Genomic DNA, 19,921 nt, shown 5'->3' on the forward strand with positions numbered 1-19,921 from the left:
ATATTAAGCAATTAATGTGAGTTAAAGTTAATACTGATTTAATACTGTTATTTGCACTGACATGCACAGGGGTGGGGGGTGGGGGTGCTTGGAGACCCCAGCCAGTGCCCCTGCCCTCACATTATGTTATTGTAGGGAGACCATCAGCAATGCCATCACCACCCCCCCACGCTTTCCACACTTCATCATCACCACCCCTTATCCACACCTCTTTACATTTGCATGATAGTAAATGTGCAGATAACTGCATTTAAATATGCAAACCTGTTTTTCATATTAACACATTGATCTTCTCCTTCTGTGCATTCTGTTCAAGCTTGCTCCACTCTTATTAGACCTGTTGTTGGAATTTGCCATTTCATCAAGCTAGTAATCATAACTGACAGTACATACAGGGCTAAAAAAAAATTACATTTAGTCAAGTACAATTACTGATTGTAATCATCATCTGTGGCATTTCGGTAACTAATTAATAAAGTAAAAATGTTCTGTTAGTATGATAGATGTTCATAATTTATAAACATTCATGTGTCTTAAATACAGTGTACTTATGCAGATATATACATTAAATTATTAAGGGACCAAGCAAAGAAGTGGCTGGACCACCTATTGGAATTGGTCAAATTATTAAATTATGTTTTTCAAATGAACGTAAAATGAAAACTAATGATCAGAAACTCATGAGAATTGGAATGGTGGTAGATATCTATAGGAAGTTGTCCCTCAAGGGGTCATATGTCATATGCTGTTGTGACAATGTTGGATTTATTAGACAATATTAAAACATCTTCAACTCTGAAACTGCGAAACTCAGAAAATGTGAAACTTGATGCATGAATTTATAGTTATGTCCATAAATATTTAGTCAGTGACACAATTGTCATAATTTTGGCTCTGTATGCCACCACAATGGATTTGAAAGGAAACAATCAATATGTGCTTTAAGTGTAGACTTTCATCTTTAATTTGAGGATAGTTATATCCAAATTGGTTGAATGGTGTAGGAATTACTCCCATTTTTTATAGCTGCAGTACAGGCCTGGCAGAGCATCACCAGGGAAGAAACCTAGCATCTGGTGATGTCTATGGGTTCCAGACTCCAGGCAGTCATTGACTGCAAAGGATTTGCTACCAAGTATTGAAACTCACAATTTAATTCATAATTATGTTAGTTTGTCCAAATACTTTTGAGTCCCTTACATTGGGAAGACCACCTATAAAAATGGGTGTAATTCGGAATTTGGATGTAACTACCCTCAAATTAAAGATGAAAGTCTACACCTACAGCACATCTTGATCATTTCCTTTCAAATCCATTGTGGTGGCGTACAGAGCCAAAATTATGACAATTATTATTATTATTATTATTATTATTAATATTATTATTATTATTTCTTGGCAGATGCCCTTATCCAGGATGACTTACAACATAAGTGCAAAACAAAGTGCAAAAATACAGTTGTTTCAATTGTTTCACTGTCCAAATATTTATGGACCTAACTGTATGTTATGACCCATAGTCAGATTTGTTCAAGACAAGTTGATCGGTCACATGCTTTGACAGCTATATTGATTTGGTCAAAAATATGAAATTACCTTCACTGAAACCATTAGGTGGAGTGAAGTGTAATTTTGCACACATGACCTTCGCTAGGTCCTCTATCAAGTTTGGTCAAGGCAAATTGATTCATAAAACAAGATGGCCAACATGAGCGAATCACATAATTATTTTTTGCCCTAAATTTCAAATAACAACAAAATGAAAACTACTGAACAGAAACTCATGGATTAGTATGATGGTAGATACCTATAGGAAGTTGTTCCTCAATGATGTCATACCTCTTATGGTATGGTGACAATTATTATTTATTTCTTAGCAGACGCCCTTGTCCAGGGTTAATATTATTATCACATAATAGTCAGTATTGTAATTTATTAGACAATATTCAAACATCTTCTCCGAAACCGCTTATGGGACAGGCGAGATGATTCATAAACCAAGATGGCCACCATGAGCAAATCAAATTAAACCTATTGTCACTTTGGATATATATTTAGAATCATAGATCAGTTTTTATTTTTATGTTTAAACTAGGATTGCTATATTCCATATTCATAGATATGCTTGGAACCCTACATTGCTGTTTGCAGCTATAGTTTAATCTGTTATGTTATAGCCTACCTATACTTCTCGGCCAAAGGTTAGAATAAAAGTGAATTGGAGCTGGACTTGCTGGGGTAATTTTAATAATTTCTGTTGTTGTACTGATTGGCTGAAAATACATAAGGACTAAATAAGGGATTGGATGATGTTTATTTCTGCCAATTCATTATGCACAGGCTGTTGTACGGGTAGATTTCATAGGAGGTGTTGGGGGCATTCTCATTTCACATTGTTTGCCAGAGATTGGGTGATCATTATTTTTTTCTAAACAAGAGGGCAACATATTGTTGGGAGTTACTTAGTGGATGCCATGGGCAGGTGGATAGATTTTAGGGGGCACCCTACCCCTTTCCATTGTGAACTGAGCTGAATTAAGAGGCTGGCTGGGTTTCAGCAGAGGGGCCTTTTCAAAGTGGCTCAGTTACACTGTGCACAGCATACAAGCTCTATTCCACACACGCATGCATAATTAATACATATTTAGTTGTGGATGACAATATCCCCATCGATTCCCACTATTAATTTAAACATTTAATTTGGTGACTATTTTAGTTAGGTAAATATTGCTTATTAAACTATACTTATGTATCAGGCACATCTTTTCAGAGTTTGTAGAAACACCGATTCCATCCACTCTGGAGTTATACGTTACAACTACCAGTTACCCGTTGCAGTACTTTAGACACTGTTCTACCTGCATTGAACCTGTTACAATTACTAAATAAAAGTGACCAACAATGTATTATTTGCTAAACAGTGCATTATAATAACATCACTCTTTAGTAAAGGAGAATTCATTGCACAATTCCATTAGTCAAGACACTAATCAGGCTGAAAATATTAAAACTAAGTGACCAGTGTACATGTAATTCTCACATTGCATCATTAAAACACATTACAGTATCAATACGTTACTTATATGTCTATACGAGCAAACTGAGCCTGCCTCAAATGTAGCTAAAATGCAATACGTGTTGTATATTAAAAGCCATTAGGCTATCTACCTATGAATAATATGTATCTAGGCCTGTTGCGTTATATCACACTTTTCAAAAATACAAAAGTACACTGTAATATTTGGTAATGTAAGCAAACATACAGCTACACACAATGGAATTGTATGCATTTTAGTTCACGTTACTTCCTTATATCGTATTTAATTTTCTACTCCAGTACCTGTACAATGGCCCTACTGACTTATGTGCTTACGAACTTCGTGTTCGTCGACAGAGAAAAACTTAGTCACACTTCGGTCGACTTCACTCGATTTGTATGTATTTTACGACTGAACAAGATAACAATGCATATCTGTCGCCCCTCGATCCCTGATCTAAATGTTCCCGGAAACAAAAATTATGTTAATCATATTAGTCTTTTTTCATACCACCTTAGTGCGAAAACATAAAATATATACAGTTAACATAGTAAATAGTTTGTTAATTTGGATGTGCTATGTAACTAGCCACTGCAATGGTTCAGCCCAATTTTGACGCATTGCAGGTAAGAAGCAGCCAATGATGGCGGCTCTTTCTGTTTCGCCAACTTCTCTACGCCAATGAGAGTCGACTTTACAATTCTGGTTCGTAGTAACCTTACGTCTCACAAATAATGCCTAATTATATTTAAATAACCGGCAGAGTTAATCCACGTTGTAATGTATATGTACATTTATTTTTGATGTATGTTATTGAAACCGTGAAAAAAGTATGTAAGGCAGTTAATTTTACACGTCATCCAGCAGCGTTTTAACGGATTAATACAAATACACCGTCAGGTTAAAAACCAACCCGTTGCGTTTCCCCATAGGGGGGCTTTTCTTTGTACAGTAAAAGAGCCTTTTTGCGCACTCTGCAGTATCTCTACGCCCAGCGTACAAATAGTGCACCGTTGTAATTATTGCTGAGCAATGTAACTCGTACCCTGGGCAATCTCGATAAAAGGGTCCAAAAGTCGATACAGTATAATAAATGTGATGTAGCGCAGAGGCATGCGGTTTTTTGAATGGATAGGTTGATGCAGGTGAATGATGTCATCAGGCGGAGGGATACAGTACAAATGAGGCAACTGGGTAGTTGTGTGAACGAGAGTTCCCGGGCAACTTTGTAATGCGAGGAGCGAGAGCAGGGCGGCATTAGATATCAACTATACTGGAGCACAGTCCGACTTAACCAAAAAAGTCTCACACGCTTTCTTTCAGTTTAATCAAACCAACACTTAAATACAGAAAATGGTAAGTGCCATATCTGCAGAGCTTGGGGTGTAAAGTCTTAATCTGTAAAATGGCTATTTGAAAAGGCTCGCTTCCTCTGAAACCTGGCGAAGTGGTGTCAATGCAGAGATGTGTAACTTGCGTGGTTTTGAATTTCACCATGTGTATTATTTATTTACTCGGTTTGTCTTTTCGTTGGATGGTTATTAATATTTTGTAAGCACACAGGCGGTGTATTTGCAGCGTTTAATATTTTTGGAAACCTTGGGTCGGTTAGTACTGGCGACGCAGGGATGTAGCAGTGACACCCCTTACCGCAAATGCAGGTTTCTGTCACCAGTGACAAGTGTTTTCTGATTGAAACGGTGGGGGGATGCGTTTATTGTTACTGTATGGGCGCCTTTTTCAATGGTACCTTTTTTTTAACCCGTTTAATCTTTCGATATAAATTTTAACTATTCTTAAAAATGTATCTAGGTCTAGAATTGGAGTGGCGCCCATGTATGTGCCGTGCAGGGTTATTTCCTCACTGTAACGATGTATATTACATTTACACTTGAACAATCGACTTATCTTTGCTGAATATCGTATATTTTCTGTTGATTGTAAATATTAAAATCTGGCGACACCACCTATGATTCATTCCAAGGTAGATTGTAAAATGTCTATTTTTTTTTAGGTTGCTTGTAGAAACAAGAAACCTGCATTGGTTGTAATGTATTGCTTCGGTATACACTTGTTATATTGCACACACATTTATATCTGTATCTTTGAGTGTATGTAATCCACATAAGGTGTTGGTGGCGTGGCCAGAGGATGTGGGCTGCTGGAGAGGGGGCGGTGGTGTATATAAAAATAGAAAAGCCATGCGAACGTGTGTGTATTGGTTATATAGGGTCCAGCTAAACGAACAATAAACTGTAATGTATTTATTATTATGCTGATTAATATGATGTAAATGTATGGTAGTGTCTGTGGGCGTCAGCTTTTTTTAATGTTTTGTTTGACAGTCAACGACATCTACCGTATTCTGTCGCAGTGCTACATTTGTGTTGTCGGCTTCTAACAAGATGTCAATGTACATTTCCATTAACTGGAATATGTACTATTCAACAAGTGATTTTTTCCCCTCATGTCCCAAGTGCATTAGCTAGCGTCGGCGAATGTCGGGTGCATTAAACACAAGCTCGCACCGCGGAAGTCGCCCGGGTCTGCTGTAGTTGTTGAACGCGGACTTGCATATTGCACCACGGCTCGTGCTGTACTGCAGTTTGTTGTTCGTGAATGATCCTTCATCACCCCCCCGCCACACATGCACACTTCCCTCCCCCCGCATTGAACCTCATCATGGCTGGTGCAGCACTGTAGTCCTCTGGATCTGCAGTGCGAGGTTTCAATGCGCCTGACGGCTGTCTGTTTTCTGTTGAAGTGGAGGAAATACCCAGTTTACTGCGCATTTATTAATCAATTTGTTATTGCTTTGAGGTTGAACCCGTTGATATAATGTAAGCAACATGCACTGGATGCATACTGGAAATGCATTGTTTCCTCGTTGTTCTCTTTAAAAAGAACGAAAATGCCGCATGCACACGTATATATCGTGGTATTTTGTTTATTTTTGTTTTGTGTGCATGTAATGGGCAGTATTTTTACAGCATTTATGTAATATACTTAGTTGTATGTATGCATAACAACACGTGTTGTTTAACTAATTAGCTATGACACATGTTTTATTTACCCCAACACTCGAGGTTATGTTAAAAGGATTTTCTCCTTATCAGGTCGTGTTAGTTTCTTAGTCCTGTGTGAATAATACCTACATATACTAGTGTAAAGCTCATGTTTTTATATATTCTGCGCACCTCTCTGTGCTCGTCAGGCACAAGCTGCAATGCAGTTTGAACTCGAGTGACCCACGACGCTGGAGCTCTAGTTTATCCACTTTTCCTTAACATGGGTTTACTAGTCTCCCCATTCACATTTGTAACTTTCTCAAGTGATGGTATTCTGTCACGACTGAAACTTGTAGAACTCACTTCCCATATCTTCTGTTTGACTGCTTATTATATGGAATGTTAAAAATCTTATCAAAATCAGCAAATAAAGCTCACAATGATCTTGTCACTTTGAAACCTCTGCACAGGCAGAGTCCTTAACAGGCGTTATGCCATTCCCTTCCTGACCTCCCTGTGGTCTACATCTTCCTGATTATTAATACTGTGAGGAAAATGGCAATTAATTGTGAAAGGGCTCGATCAGAAATGCAAAGTTGTATTGCAAATGCATAAAAGGAATTCAGTATTAAAGTGGGTGAGTGTATATGTGTGTGTATGTATATATATCAACATTCAGTAATATTTAACTTGGTTACTGCTGATCTGCACTGAGTGATTAGCATGAGGTTGACAGAATGTGCTGCTGCACCATTCTGGCTGACAGACAAGTGACAAGTGTATGTGTATGCTGTTTTGTAGATTTACTCTGACAAGAAAAGTAAGGTCTGTGTTTTGGAAATTAAGCCTGCATTCACTAATATTCAAATGAGATGTTATGTTTCTTGGTGCATTCATAGATAAACATGTCGTATGTGTATATATACATATATACACACACAAGATGACTGCAGCACCTTGCTTAAATGTTTTCTTATGTTTATTGGATTAAATGTCTTTTATCTTTTTTTATGCAGGCTGACCAGCTTACCGAAGAGCAGATTGCTGGTAAGTTGTATATGTTTTTGTTGAGTTCTGGTCACAGAGGTCATGTCCATTGCATAGAAACAGGTCAAATAAATGGTCAGTGGGATTCAAGGTTAATTGGATATTTAATATTTTTATCTTGTGGCATTCTTGGTAAAGTGTATTCATGTTTGTAAAATGTCGGATTCTAATCAAACAAACCAAAAATGTTGATGGCATTTTTTTTTTCTCCAGCTGCTGTGAATTGATAATGCACCCAATATAAAGCAAAACTATTAAATAGTTAGCAAATTTGGGGATACAGTTGCATGAATATCAACTTGTAAAATTGAGGCAGAATTATTTAATTATTTTGCCAGAACATTGTAAAGCAAGTGTAATTTGCAGTAGTTCCATGAAAAAAACACCTTTTCAGTTACTCTGGTAACCATGAATGTTTGTTTAAGGACAAGGTGCAAGGTGTGTTGCAAGCTGTGCCTAGCACTCTCAAACATAATGCAAAGCATGAAGATGTTGTGATCATGGATTCCTGAATCAGACAGTTTGTAAGGGTGTATTTCTTCTGGATTGAAGGAGTAGGGTTATAGACTGTATGAACCAGCAGAAGGGCATTTAGGTGCAGGCCATTGTGAGCTACATATGTTGGCTGTGCTTAATTTCAGTCATTAAATTAAATTAAAATTTAAAGATGGTTTTTAATCATGATCGTGGACTATTTGTGTTCTAGTAACATGTCAATAATAGACTGAGAGAGGATGTAACAGTTACAGTGTAGATGGAAAACCTTCAATACCAACTGCACTTTTTACATACTATCCTCCAATTACCAATTTTGGCAAAGACCTTTAAATAATGGTTGTTTTATGCTACAAACTGCCTCATTGTTGTATATTACGAGGTGTCTTGAGCTTTAAGAATGAAACTTAAGTTTTGCTGAGTCAGTGTCCTGGGGAGCAAAGAGTGCTTCAAGTGAAGAGTAGGAATAAATCTCATATCTGTGCAGGGGTGAAATTTCAGGCACTTTCTGTATTTTTGCCAGTATATATATTAACATAGTTTCACAGTTGACATGCTTTAAAATGCATAAGTAGAGCAGAGTGCACAGTCAAATGCCAAACCCAAAGCAGTTCATGTAATTGAATGGATACTCAGAATACATTATAAAGAGACCAGTCTAAAGGGTATAATTCAGGTCATGTCCACTTTATCTACATCTACAAATATTTGCATGCAAGAAAACATTCAGTTCTAAAGCTCCAGTGGAAAGAGAAACAAAACACAAAGTAGGTGTTTTTGCATAAAACAATCAATACAGAGCTACAATCTTCATCTCGGACATTACTTGAAAGTGCTTATTAACAAGCAGAAATGAACTGAAACTAATTGAATTTCAGCTCTTTAAGTTGGAGATGGACTATTTATCTTATTTGCCACAGTTCATTTTACATTTCAGGAGAACTACTAACTTAAACCCACTCCCCAGATCATTTCAAACACATACCATTATTGATTTTGATATTCGAAAATCACATGTCATTATGCATAGATTCTCTTTAAAATGACAACCGACAAGTGTATTCATTTGAAATATTGCTTATAAATAAACCTAATGAACCAAACCAGAAAAAACATCCTTTGTGATCAACTCAAATTGAATCCTGTAAATATATTAACACTACAGTCATATCAGAAATCGGTTGATTGTCTGAGTTCACACACCCCTTAATTCAGTTTAATCAATTTGAATGTTACATTTTTCTCCAGGCTGAATCAGTGCTCAACAAACTGACTTGATTTTATATTTTACCTATTGTACATTACAGTTGTGATCATTTAAAGTATGTATATACACGTGTATGTACATACTTTAAATGATCACAACTTTGATAATAACCCATCTTGTGTGTATATATGTATTTTAATTATCTCTCCCTCTATAAATACACAGGTTTTAAAGTTTATTGGAAAGTTTTCTTGCATTTTATTCACATTTAATGTGTTACTTTCAATTCAGCATGTCACCAATCTTAGCTATTCTCTCCCAATATCTGGAAATGAAGTGCAGAAGTTGTAGTGGTGTCCTGGAGAACTGGGGGAGTTTATTCAAGAGTCTAGTAGTGTTTTTCATTCCCGGCAGTAGTCTCTGTGATACTATTTGTGGTTCTGCAGCAGAAAACTCTGGCTGGGAGGATAATGTACTGAATACTTTTCTCCAGTTTTTTCTTAAAACACATATTTTAGGCTACAAAAACAAGACCGCATTTGATAGCACAGCCCTTGAGTCTTAATTTCTGACCACTCTGCTTTCTCCAGATTAATCACAACTAGGGTTGGGAACTAGTGAACTACTTATTCAGAGTATCCATAGGAGTTTGTAACTGCCCTGATCTGAGTTCCTCAGAATTGGGGAAGTGTAGGAGGGCTGGGTGTGTTCAGTGATGGATAACCCTTAATACTGTAAAACATCAATGTTGAAGCCTCAAAGTTTGCTCTCCCTCAAATCTTTCACTAGGAGACTGATACAACTGATTCAGGTTGGAACCATTGGGTTATTGGTTTTAACTTTAAAAAGTAGCTAACTGTAGGAATAAGTCATTAATGGTTACAAAATGAAATAATGTGTTTTAAATGATTAGTGGCTGTACATGTGTGGTGCATCTTGTTGTAATAGCTAGAGGTTTATCGAATTACATTTTTATTACTCAACTTTTTATTTGTGGTCAATTATAAAGTGTCAGTACTAGGGCTGTGCAGGTGACAGATTTTTATTATCGATATACCATTGAAGAATTTAAGTAGGAAGACTCCTCTGTTTTATTGTTCGATCAAACAGTAGAACTACACAAACGCAAGATAAAGGTAATATTAAAAAAATACACGCGTCAAATTTAAATTTAAAAGAACACTGTGCAAATGACATTATTTTAAAGGTTGACTTAAAATTCCGACTTTAAAAGCAGTGTTTGAAATGCACTTTTTAGATTGAAATAAATATTTAAAATAACTATGTAAATTAATCTGTTTCAATATTATTGATTTTAAGTGTTACAAACATGTGCTTTCAGTTACGTTGTGTGGAGGTTCCGTGCCAAAAATCCCAGCATTTTGTTGTAACATTTTCCGAAAATCGTATCGGAGTTGCAATGTTTCACTGTTCGTTTTAATACCTTAGGCTCCATTTTAAGAATTGTTATCCCGTCAATTTGTCACAAGCTTTTCATCATCATCAGTGACATTCATCACCAACAGCAACAACAATAAGTCACTGACAAATTTGATCAAGTTTTCTGGTAGAAATAATGACTTAAGCTTTGGTAATCAAATAAGCATAAATAACATGTACAGTACATATTCACTTACAAATTACATGAGTCCAATAGAGCTATTAATAAATCATAAATAGCGGGTGCATTACGTATTCAGTTCAGTACATAAATAAAAGCACAGCAGCTGTAATCTGTTTTTCAACTCTTTATTCTCACCCCTTTTTATCGATAACTCGGGTGAAGGCTACATGCCTTTAAGCAGACTTCCTACAGAAAACTACCATGCCCAGAATGCGTCACTCTGTCGGCGTGTTTACATGAGATGCATTCACGATGCACAGCTTTTGGTCATTCTGCACAGAATATGTGCAGCATATGAGCATTTAGCCAATTAATGTTCAGACTGCATAGTGTTTGTGTGATCGCTTTGCAGCAAGGCATGAGGTGGAGCCTCAGTGGGTGACACTCACACCCAATGTTTGAGACCTATGCATTATGTAAACACACTTCCTATCATAATACAGAAACTAACAAATACATCGGAATCTCTACATCACCAGTATTGACAATTAAATAATTTTTCACAGTGGTGAGGCGTTATACCGTTTACCGGCACATCACTAGTCCCTACAAGTCACTCAAATGTCTGGACAGGAGGGCCATAGCTGAATATAACTGATTGTGTAGACTGTGTGAACTTCCATGATTTGGTAATATGACTGTTTTTAGAAATGATGAGATGTGTGCAGTTAACATCTGGAAATGTTAGTATTGCATCATAGATCAGGGTTTCCCACAGCACTATTTAGGCCAGACAGCCCAAAAAGTGGTGCCACCTGGCCAAACCTTTGCGTGAACAAAAAAGATAGAAAAAAAAAAAAATAACAACTTGAAAGCAGAAAGGGAACACATGCTCCACCCCCTGCTCTGGTTTGCCACAGCTAAACCCGATCTGCATCCCCCGACAATACATGAGTCCACCTCCCCTATACATATACACACACAAACATAATATCTGTTTAGCATACTTACACATTCTTGGAGGGCTACAGTGGTTTTTTCTTTTTAATAAAAAAAAAAAAAAAAAAAAACTTGGCTGGGTCTAAAAATGAAGATTTGAATAGACCTTTTAATTCTTGAATTATCAGATTTAGAACTTGAGTTTTGGACCCTTCCTTAATATGTTAACCTGACCAATATAAACGACTTTTTCTTGCTCTCCTTGTGCAGAGTTCAAGGAGGCATTCTCCCTGTTTGACAAGGACGGCGATGGCACCATTACCACCAAGGAGCTGGGCACAGTGATGAGGTCACTGGGGCAAAATCCTACTGAGGCTGAGCTGCAGGATATGATTAACGAGGTGGACGCTGACGGTACGGACTCCTTTACCTGTTTCTTGGGGCTCAGTGCCTTGTTCAGCACAGTTTTGCGCCTGAAGTTTTCTGCTTACTTAGTCCTACAACATCAGCCTGTTGGGAAAAACAAAGTGTGAATATGTGTGGTATAACAGTTCTCCCACATTACAACTTTGTCTAATTCTGGAATGTTTTTCTTTTCTTTTTCAAAATGCTGATGGATTTTTCTCTGTGCCTGAATGTTTTTAAAATGGCAGTTTGTTGTAGTCTTTTAGTTTTGCTAAAGATCAGGGTTACATTAAATTTGTTACTTATTACTAACCTGGTATATATTTATTTGTATTAATAGTGTAATGTGCCTGATAATGCCATTAACTATGGTTAAGTTACACTATTATTTTTTTCCTTACTCCTACCTTAGTTAGGTATAGGATGCCATTAGTGTCATACATATTTTTGTACACAAAAGCACTTTTCATTGGTGAAATTAAACACAATTAATGTTCCGCAGTTATTATATTCTAATCTACACTTATATGCTTGTACATACGTTGTACTCTGGATGTCTGCAATATTAATAATAAAATGTGGAGAGAAAAGTTTAGTGCCTGAAAACAACTCGCTGATTCAGAGAAATTACTAAACCAATTTGATTCGCTCAGTCATGACCATGTGAAAAACATTTGACAGAAGTATCGAATGTAACACAAATTCTAGTATCAAACTGTTGTTTTTTTTAGTATCGAAAAAGTATTGAATTTTCGGGATACCGTGCAACATTGGTGTACAAGTTTGTAAATTTAAATCGCCATTTAAAAAAACATTGGTGACTCCCAGTCCAGCAGGCCCGACAAATACAAAACGTGCCAGTATTTCCTGTTGTGAATTTTGAATAAATTATCTGGTGCTGATTAATAATCTGGGTCCTGATTCTCTTTCACTAGAGGAGAATAAATCCACTACACATTAGATAACATAGTTACATTAAGGCATAGGTGTAATTTAAGGATGGGACGAGGGGGGCATGTCCTCTCCACTTTTTGGAATTGGTCAAATCAATTCAAAATTCAAAACCCCCCACTTTTTGAAGGTGAATGTCCCCCCCACTTCTGAAATGAAAGTTTCACCACTGCATTATTGCCTTCTTAGTTCTCTCCAAAATATACAGATAGTAATGCAATGTGGTTCGATCAAATTAATTCCAAAATATGCATATGGTTATACTCAATCTAAGCTCTGAACAACCATGTAGGCTAGTTGTTGTGGCCAAGTTCAGTGATATTGCATTTTAGGGCATCCACTTTGAACTCCTGGTATCTCACTGCTCAAATGCTGTAGAAACATTCAATTTGCTTACAAGACTACACCAGTTTCATAATATAATTCACAAATTGAGTTTAATACTCTGGTAGAAAAAATAAGTCCCTTGCATCAGATAAATACAACACTTATGTTTTTATCAGGTGGCACTGTATTACCCCAGGGAAGAACTACTGTAGTTATTAATCTTGCCTATCAATTATCTGATTGATGCCCATCTGACGTCCTCCCCTTAGGAGACTGGAAGGTTAAAAAATTATTAGTCAAAGTCACAGGATAACCACTGGGCTTTGTTTTTCAAACACTGACCAATATACTAATAACTGCAGGGTTTTCCCGCGGCCCTATATGTTTGGCCCGCCTGGCCAAAAAAGTTCACATGCTCTGCCCCCTGCTGTTGTTCGCTGTCATTAGACCTGTGATTCATCCATTACAATTTAATGTATTACTGAATAGTTTAGTTGAAAAATGACAATATCACGTGACATTTGCATTGAAACGTTCTACTAGCAACTACATTTTATTTTTTTATTTTGACTGAAAATAACCTAGTAATGTTAAATGTACTCGTAAATCATGACTGCAATACATCTACTTCACTCTGACTACTAACCAGCCAGTAGCTCTGGCCAGAGCATTGCATCCTGATCTTCAAAGTAAGAAATACTGCAGTAACATCAGCTATGGCTTACATAAATGATAAAACATCACTATTTCAATCAAATATTACAGTAATGCATATGCAAATTATCACATTTATTAAACCAGTCCTTAATATTTTAGAGGGAAACCCAGGTCTGCTGTATTTTATTTATAATTCATTCATTCATTCAACTTGTAAATTGTAAATCATCAAGTTTTTAATACTCTGATATTAACTGTAAGCAGTAATTGTTTTTGTGTGGGTACTTCACTCTTTAATGTCTTAGAATCTCAAGTGCCATGTGGGATCACAATCTTCCAACATAATGTAACTGTGTATCTGATGTAGGGCCCAACATATGTATCGGAGCACCGATATCGACCGATATTGGCCTTTTACAGAAGTATCTGTATCGGCACATATTCCTCTGATAGCACAGTTTTCTATTTTCTCTAACTGTTGGTTAAATATTGGTAAAATCTTTTGTCAGACTTCAGACCAATAGTAAATACGTTTATATAATTTTACATTCGTTATTACTACTGATTGCCGTGGTAAAACACAAACCCATTGAGACTACAATCTCATAACTACTAGAAAGTGTTTAAGAAAGCTGCATTTGAGTATCCATGGGGTTGGTAAATAGTTTCTCGTCATGACTGAAAATTATGGTATACTATTTCATAGAGGCGCATTTATACTGAAAAGTTCAATTGCTTTTCAAAATTTACAATAGCAATTAATATAAAGAAAAACTACATGTTTGCTGAAGATGTTGACTGGATATCAGCAAATAAAAACTGTCCTCAGTCCTGCAAACTCAGTTCACAGAACAATCTAAAGAAAATGAGTGGGGGGGGGGAAAAACACACCTCTCAGACAATGTTGGATAAAAGTGAAACTACACTATTATAAAACTATTTCAAATCCTACGTTTTGTTTTGGCTATGAATTCTTGTGCAATATTTTAAACATACGCAGTACAGCTGTGGTTCTGCACTATAACCTGCCAATGTTGGATCGGCAGGATTGAGAACTGAGGAGGACTTGACAACCTGACGTGTGTAAAATGCTAATATTAGCTAGGCCATCACTTAACTCGATCTTATTATTAGTTGTAATGTAACATGCACATTTTTCTACATGTGTGAAATTGTATACAATATTTTTATATTTTTGCTTTATTCTAATTTATTTACGTTATCTTTGCAATGTTTGATTTAGTGTTGTCACGATACCAAAATGTTGATATCGGTACCAAGTCATGAATTTCGATACTTGATTTTCATTTAAATAAAAAAAAAATATATATATATATATATATAAAATGTATATGTGTGTGTGTGTGTGTGTATATGTATATGTATATGTATATATATATATATATATATATGTGTGTGTGTGTGTGTGTGTGTGTGTGTGTGTGTGTGTGTGTGTATGTATATAACTTTTTATTTCTTTTAAATGCTTGTATGGTACAGTTTTCAAAACTCTAGTACCATGGTACTTTTTACCGGTATACCATGCAACACTAGTTTGATTTGTGGTTGTTATTTATGATGATAATTGGTGTTAACTTTTAGTTTTTTGTTCAAATGTAAAAATCCTGCCTTTAATGCATATTTGTCACCATTTTTCTCTGAGATCAAAATTTGAGGGATCCATGCTACAAAGTGTCTGTTTTGCATGTTAACATAAAACCGGTCAATATCAGCAGATATATCTGTAATCAGGAAATTTTGCTCCCCAATTATCAGTATCCGTATCAGACTCAAGAACCTTTATCGGTTGAGCTCTAATCTGATGTCTCTCTTCCGTGTCTGTCTACAAGTCAAGTACACGCCTCCACTTCTGAAAACAAAGTATTTCCTTAGTGGGCGTGATAAAGCCACATCTGGCAGAAGATGGTAAAGCGTCCAGAAAACCTTGACGTGTCTACCAGTGGAAACAGGGCATAAGTGGACTCCTGTGCTGCACGGAGGCAACAGTGTCATTCTTGTAATCTATTTGTGATCAAATTTGTTTTCAATCAATTCATTAATTTTGGGCATGTATTTCTACCTGCAATTAGTTTTGCGGGAAGTGTATTTTGTTGTAGTTACCTTTCTTGAATTTCTTTCTGTTCTTGTCATTCTTCAGGCAATGGAACAATTGACTTCCCAGAATTCCTAACCATGATGGCACGAAAGATGAAAGACACGGACAGTGAAGAGGAGATTCGAGAAGCATTCAGAGTGTTTGATAAGGCAAGATAATCTCAGTTGAATTAGTATTTTTCTTGTTGTAATGAATAGTTGAATATTTTAAGGTTTTTTTCTGCTTTGGACACTGTGGCTGGCTGGCTGGCTGGCTGTTAGACCTACACCCTTGGAGTTAATTAGGCTCTTCCTGCACTCAAGTTAACTGCTGCCATCTGCTTGGCCTGTGTGGCAACTGTGAGATAATGGTGCTGATTAACATTGCAGGATGGAAATGGCTACATCAGCGCAGCTGAACTGCGTCACGTGATGACCAACCTGGGTGAGAAGCTGACGGACGAAGAGGTGGACGAGATGATCCGGGAGGCCGATATCGATGGAGACGGCCAAGTCAACTATGAAGGTGAGCTTCTTTACAGGGTGGTAGTTGTGAATCACTTTTGCAGACTATTTCATTTGAATACATTCAGGACAGTACAGTACAGTCTTGTGCCACACAAATTCCCAGTAACTTAATTTGTCTGATAGTACAATATAAATTGAATTAATTAAATTATTCTCTGCGGGCTACAAATTATTACAAGAAGAATGCCTTGAATCGATAGATTCAAGTCATGAACTGTGAAAGACAGTTAATGTTGTATATGTTGAATTGATAAATAATTCAATTAGGTAATTGAGAGCTCCTGTTGGAAGTAAAACCAGACAGCACTGCAGCCTTCAAAGAACTTTGTTCCAAGAAATAGGGATTAAGGACCATACATTCCAGTATAATGTCTCTCCCAAAGGACAAGCAGTGTTTTTCTCAGGGTAGGGATCAGTGATAGCTCTTAAATTTAAACTAGTAGATTGTAATGGAGTATCTTGAGTTGCACAAGGGCATGTTACCATCACAATCTCTACTAGAGTCTGAGTTTATCCTGAATGTTCCAGCTTATGATTGAGATGATTCTGATTATAAGACAAATAACAGAAGCTAAGTTAGCCTTTAATTAATTAGCCTGATCTTCTACTACTGAATATATTCAGATGTCTCCATAGGTTTTCTCTCCTTCAGGGACCTTTATCCGTCTAGTGCATTGTATTGTATTTCCATAATGTGGTCAGATGTTATCTGGAACTACCAAAGTACATGACATTTAAATCTTATCAGTTTTCTGGGGAACTAAACAATCCTTTTCAATTTCGGTCTTGACAATGTTATCAAATTTGTTTAAACATTTGTCTACCCTCCCTAAACCTTGCAACTGCTCACATTATGAATGAGTATAATAAATATTGCATTGTAAACTGCCATTCAGAGTGAACACAACCTTGTCTATGAGGCTGAAGTTTCCATAGCAAGGAAGTAACTCATTAAGTGTCCTTTATTGGTGCCATTTTTACCAGCAAATTGAAACAGAATTAAATAGTCAAGTAGGTATTTATTTATTTTTGATCCAATATTAAAGCTTGATTAATGTTAAATAAATAAAACCAAATTTTTCACAAAAATGTTTTATATCCACAGTGACCTCCCTGTATTGTTTGCCATTATCAATGCCTTTTTGTTTTTCTTTTTGTTTTACAGAGTTTGTGCAAATGATGACTGCAAAGTGAAGTGCTTTTTTCTTGTATTGCTTGTTCTCCTTTGATCACTCTGTCTATAAAAAAGCTACAAAACTTTACTGTTTAAATTCTGTAATCTGGTTCTAATTCAACAAGACATCTATCTGTCAACAAAATTACAGCAGAAAAAAAGAAAAATCAGGAGTGTGAAATGAAATCTTAACTGCATGAGATCTCTCTTCTAAATAACCCAATTCCCAAATATTTGATTTGAGAAAAGACAGATCCAGCGACAGAGGCAGTTTTTTGTTCATCGAACAAGAGCAGCTTACCATTGAAGCATTTTCTGTTTGTAACAATTTAACCGTGCAGCTAGCAAGAAAACCAGAACCGTTTTAAAGAAAGTAACTACAAAACCTTGCATGCACTTGTTCTGGCGGTTTGATATTGTTACAGTAGGGGGCCTAATCCTACAGTTTAAGGAGATCCCGGTTTGTGTACAGAAGGAGGTTTATATATATATATTTGTAAAATATATATTACAGGTAGTTGGTACAAGCTAGTGAGATCAAATTGTGGTTGGGGTGGGATGAAAAGTTTTTATTTTCATTTTTTTTTTAAGCAGGGTATGGAATGAATGTAAAGCACTGAGTTTTTTTGTTTTTGTTTTCTTTTCCCGATTTTTGTAACTTTTAGAACTTATTGCAGCATCAAGCTAGTATAAGGCAATGCGTTGATGTTATTTTAGAGGTACATTTCAAGAACATAAAGTAGTGGCATTAGGCAGCCTGAGAGCATTGCTGTAAATACTTAATTTGCAAAATAAAAATAAATTAAATGTAATGCTTTTTAAATGTGCGCAATTAAATATAGTGTTGTAACTTTGTGCATTGTCTAATATTAATATAATGGTATGGCCTGTGACTTACTTTTTCCCTTTTGTTTTTGAAATAAACGTGCCATAATAAATCAAATCTTGAGCCTCAAGTTTTTTGCAAGACAACTTTTAGTAAATTGTGTATGTGTGCATTTATATTTAGTTATCTATCTATAGATATAAAGGTATAGATATTTATAGATCTGTATAGATATCTATATAGATCTAGATGGATATCTATAGATATATAGATATTTGAATTGCACTTAATATTTGTGTACAAAAATGAAATCTTAAAATGTAATAGAAAAACCAAATTTTGCTGCTGCTGCCGCCGCTGCTACTCCTTTGGCTCTGCTCTGGTCTTGAGCTGTTAGATCCACATGTTGTATTAGAAGTGCTACATAACTTATTCCATGCTCTGCTTGTTGTATGACTGAACTGCTGGGGAATTGGGGTTTGATAAGCAAACGATCTTTTGGTGAATGACGCGTGTTAAGAATGAGGTTTTGAACAGCTTTCATCTTTTATTTGCTGCAAAAATAACAATAACAATAATTAAAGCTCTTGAAATGTCTTTCTTACTCCTATCTCAATGTTCTTAAGGGAGTCTAAAGGGGCTCCTGTGTTTGAGGTAATGAAAGGGTAAGGAGCTTGTCTTGCTTGGCAGGGCATGGGGGAGGGGGGGAGGGGATGAGGGAGGAATAAAGGACTTAACTATAGCTGTTCAAATCTGTGCAAGTTGCGTCCAAACTATAAGCTGTGAAATATCAATGTTTTCCAATAAAATAAATAAAATTTACTACCTGATTCCTTTGTGTTGTTGATTTAATAATTTAATTGTCTTTACTTTGTTCCGGTTGTCTGTTCTCCATCTCTGGATGAAATATGTAATAAGCCTATTCATCAAGCTCTCATTAATAACATGCAATTTTAAAGGAGAATTGGAGCTCACATTATTAAACGCAATCTTGTATATGTCATTGCCATAGATCGATACATAGCCACTTATTAAATTGATTTAGTCTATAAAGTTTGCATAGAAAGACATTTTGATTTTGTGATCTTAACCCTATAAAAGTGATGTATATTATTTGTATCTGTTAATTGATTTTCATGGCAAGTAATTTCATGTAAGTAACATGAATACTGTGTGGTAATTGAATATCCAGGGGGAGACTGGAAGTGGGTGTCTGCGGAATATTGTAATTAAAAGGGGTTAGTGAAAATCAAAATTTAGAACATCGCTAAATTAGAATGGGTGACATATCGGGGTATCTGTTAGAGAAATATGAAAAGACAAGGAAAGAGATGAAGAAGAAGGTCTGGGACCTGGAGTGGTTGCCAGAGCAACACATCCAGTGGTGGAAGGAACAGAAGAAAGACAAGAAAGCTATGGGGGTAGTGATTTGTGTGTAATGCATCACAGAATACAAGGAAACTGATAGAAGAAATGAATAAGAAAGTATGGACAGAGAGAGAAGGAATTATAGAAAGTCAGGCCGAAGTTAAAAAGTTAAAAGAGGAGTTAAGACAGGCGGCCAAAAAGGCAACTGGAGTCATATGCAAAGTTGCTGGTATAAAGAAATATAAAATGAAAGGCAATAATAGAGTAAATTGGGAGAAACTTAGACGAGAAGC

At 36.2% G+C, this 19,921-nt stretch overlaps 1 protein-coding gene across 2 annotated transcripts; it reads left to right on the plus strand.

Moving 5' to 3' along the window:
- The first annotated feature begins 4,236 nt into the window (after window positions 1-4,236).
- On the plus strand, window positions 4,237-19,090 carry calm3a (calmodulin 3a (phosphorylase kinase, delta)). Of its 2 annotated transcripts, XM_066704098.1 has the most exons (6): window positions 4,237-4,394; window positions 7,063-7,093; window positions 11,569-11,712; window positions 15,797-15,903; window positions 16,123-16,258; window positions 17,426-19,090. In XM_066704098.1, the coding sequence occupies exons 1-6, from the start codon at window positions 4,392-4,394 to the stop codon at window positions 17,452-17,454; spliced, it is 450 nt and encodes a 149-aa protein (XP_066560195.1). In that variant the 5' UTR covers window positions 4,237-4,391; the 3' UTR covers window positions 17,455-19,090. The 2 variants fall into 2 exon arrangements, with proteins under 2 accessions (XP_066560195.1, XP_066560194.1); XM_066704097.1 differs by lacking the exon at window positions 4,237-4,394 and having other exon boundaries at window positions 7,057-7,093.
- Window positions 19,091-19,921: the final 831 nt, after the last annotated feature.

The sequence above is a fragment of the Amia ocellicauda genome, chromosome 5 (genome assembly GCF_036373705.1).
Source record: "Amia ocellicauda isolate fAmiCal2 chromosome 5, fAmiCal2.hap1, whole genome shotgun sequence".
Lineage (NCBI taxonomy): Eukaryota > Metazoa > Chordata > Actinopteri > Amiiformes > Amiidae > Amia > Amia ocellicauda.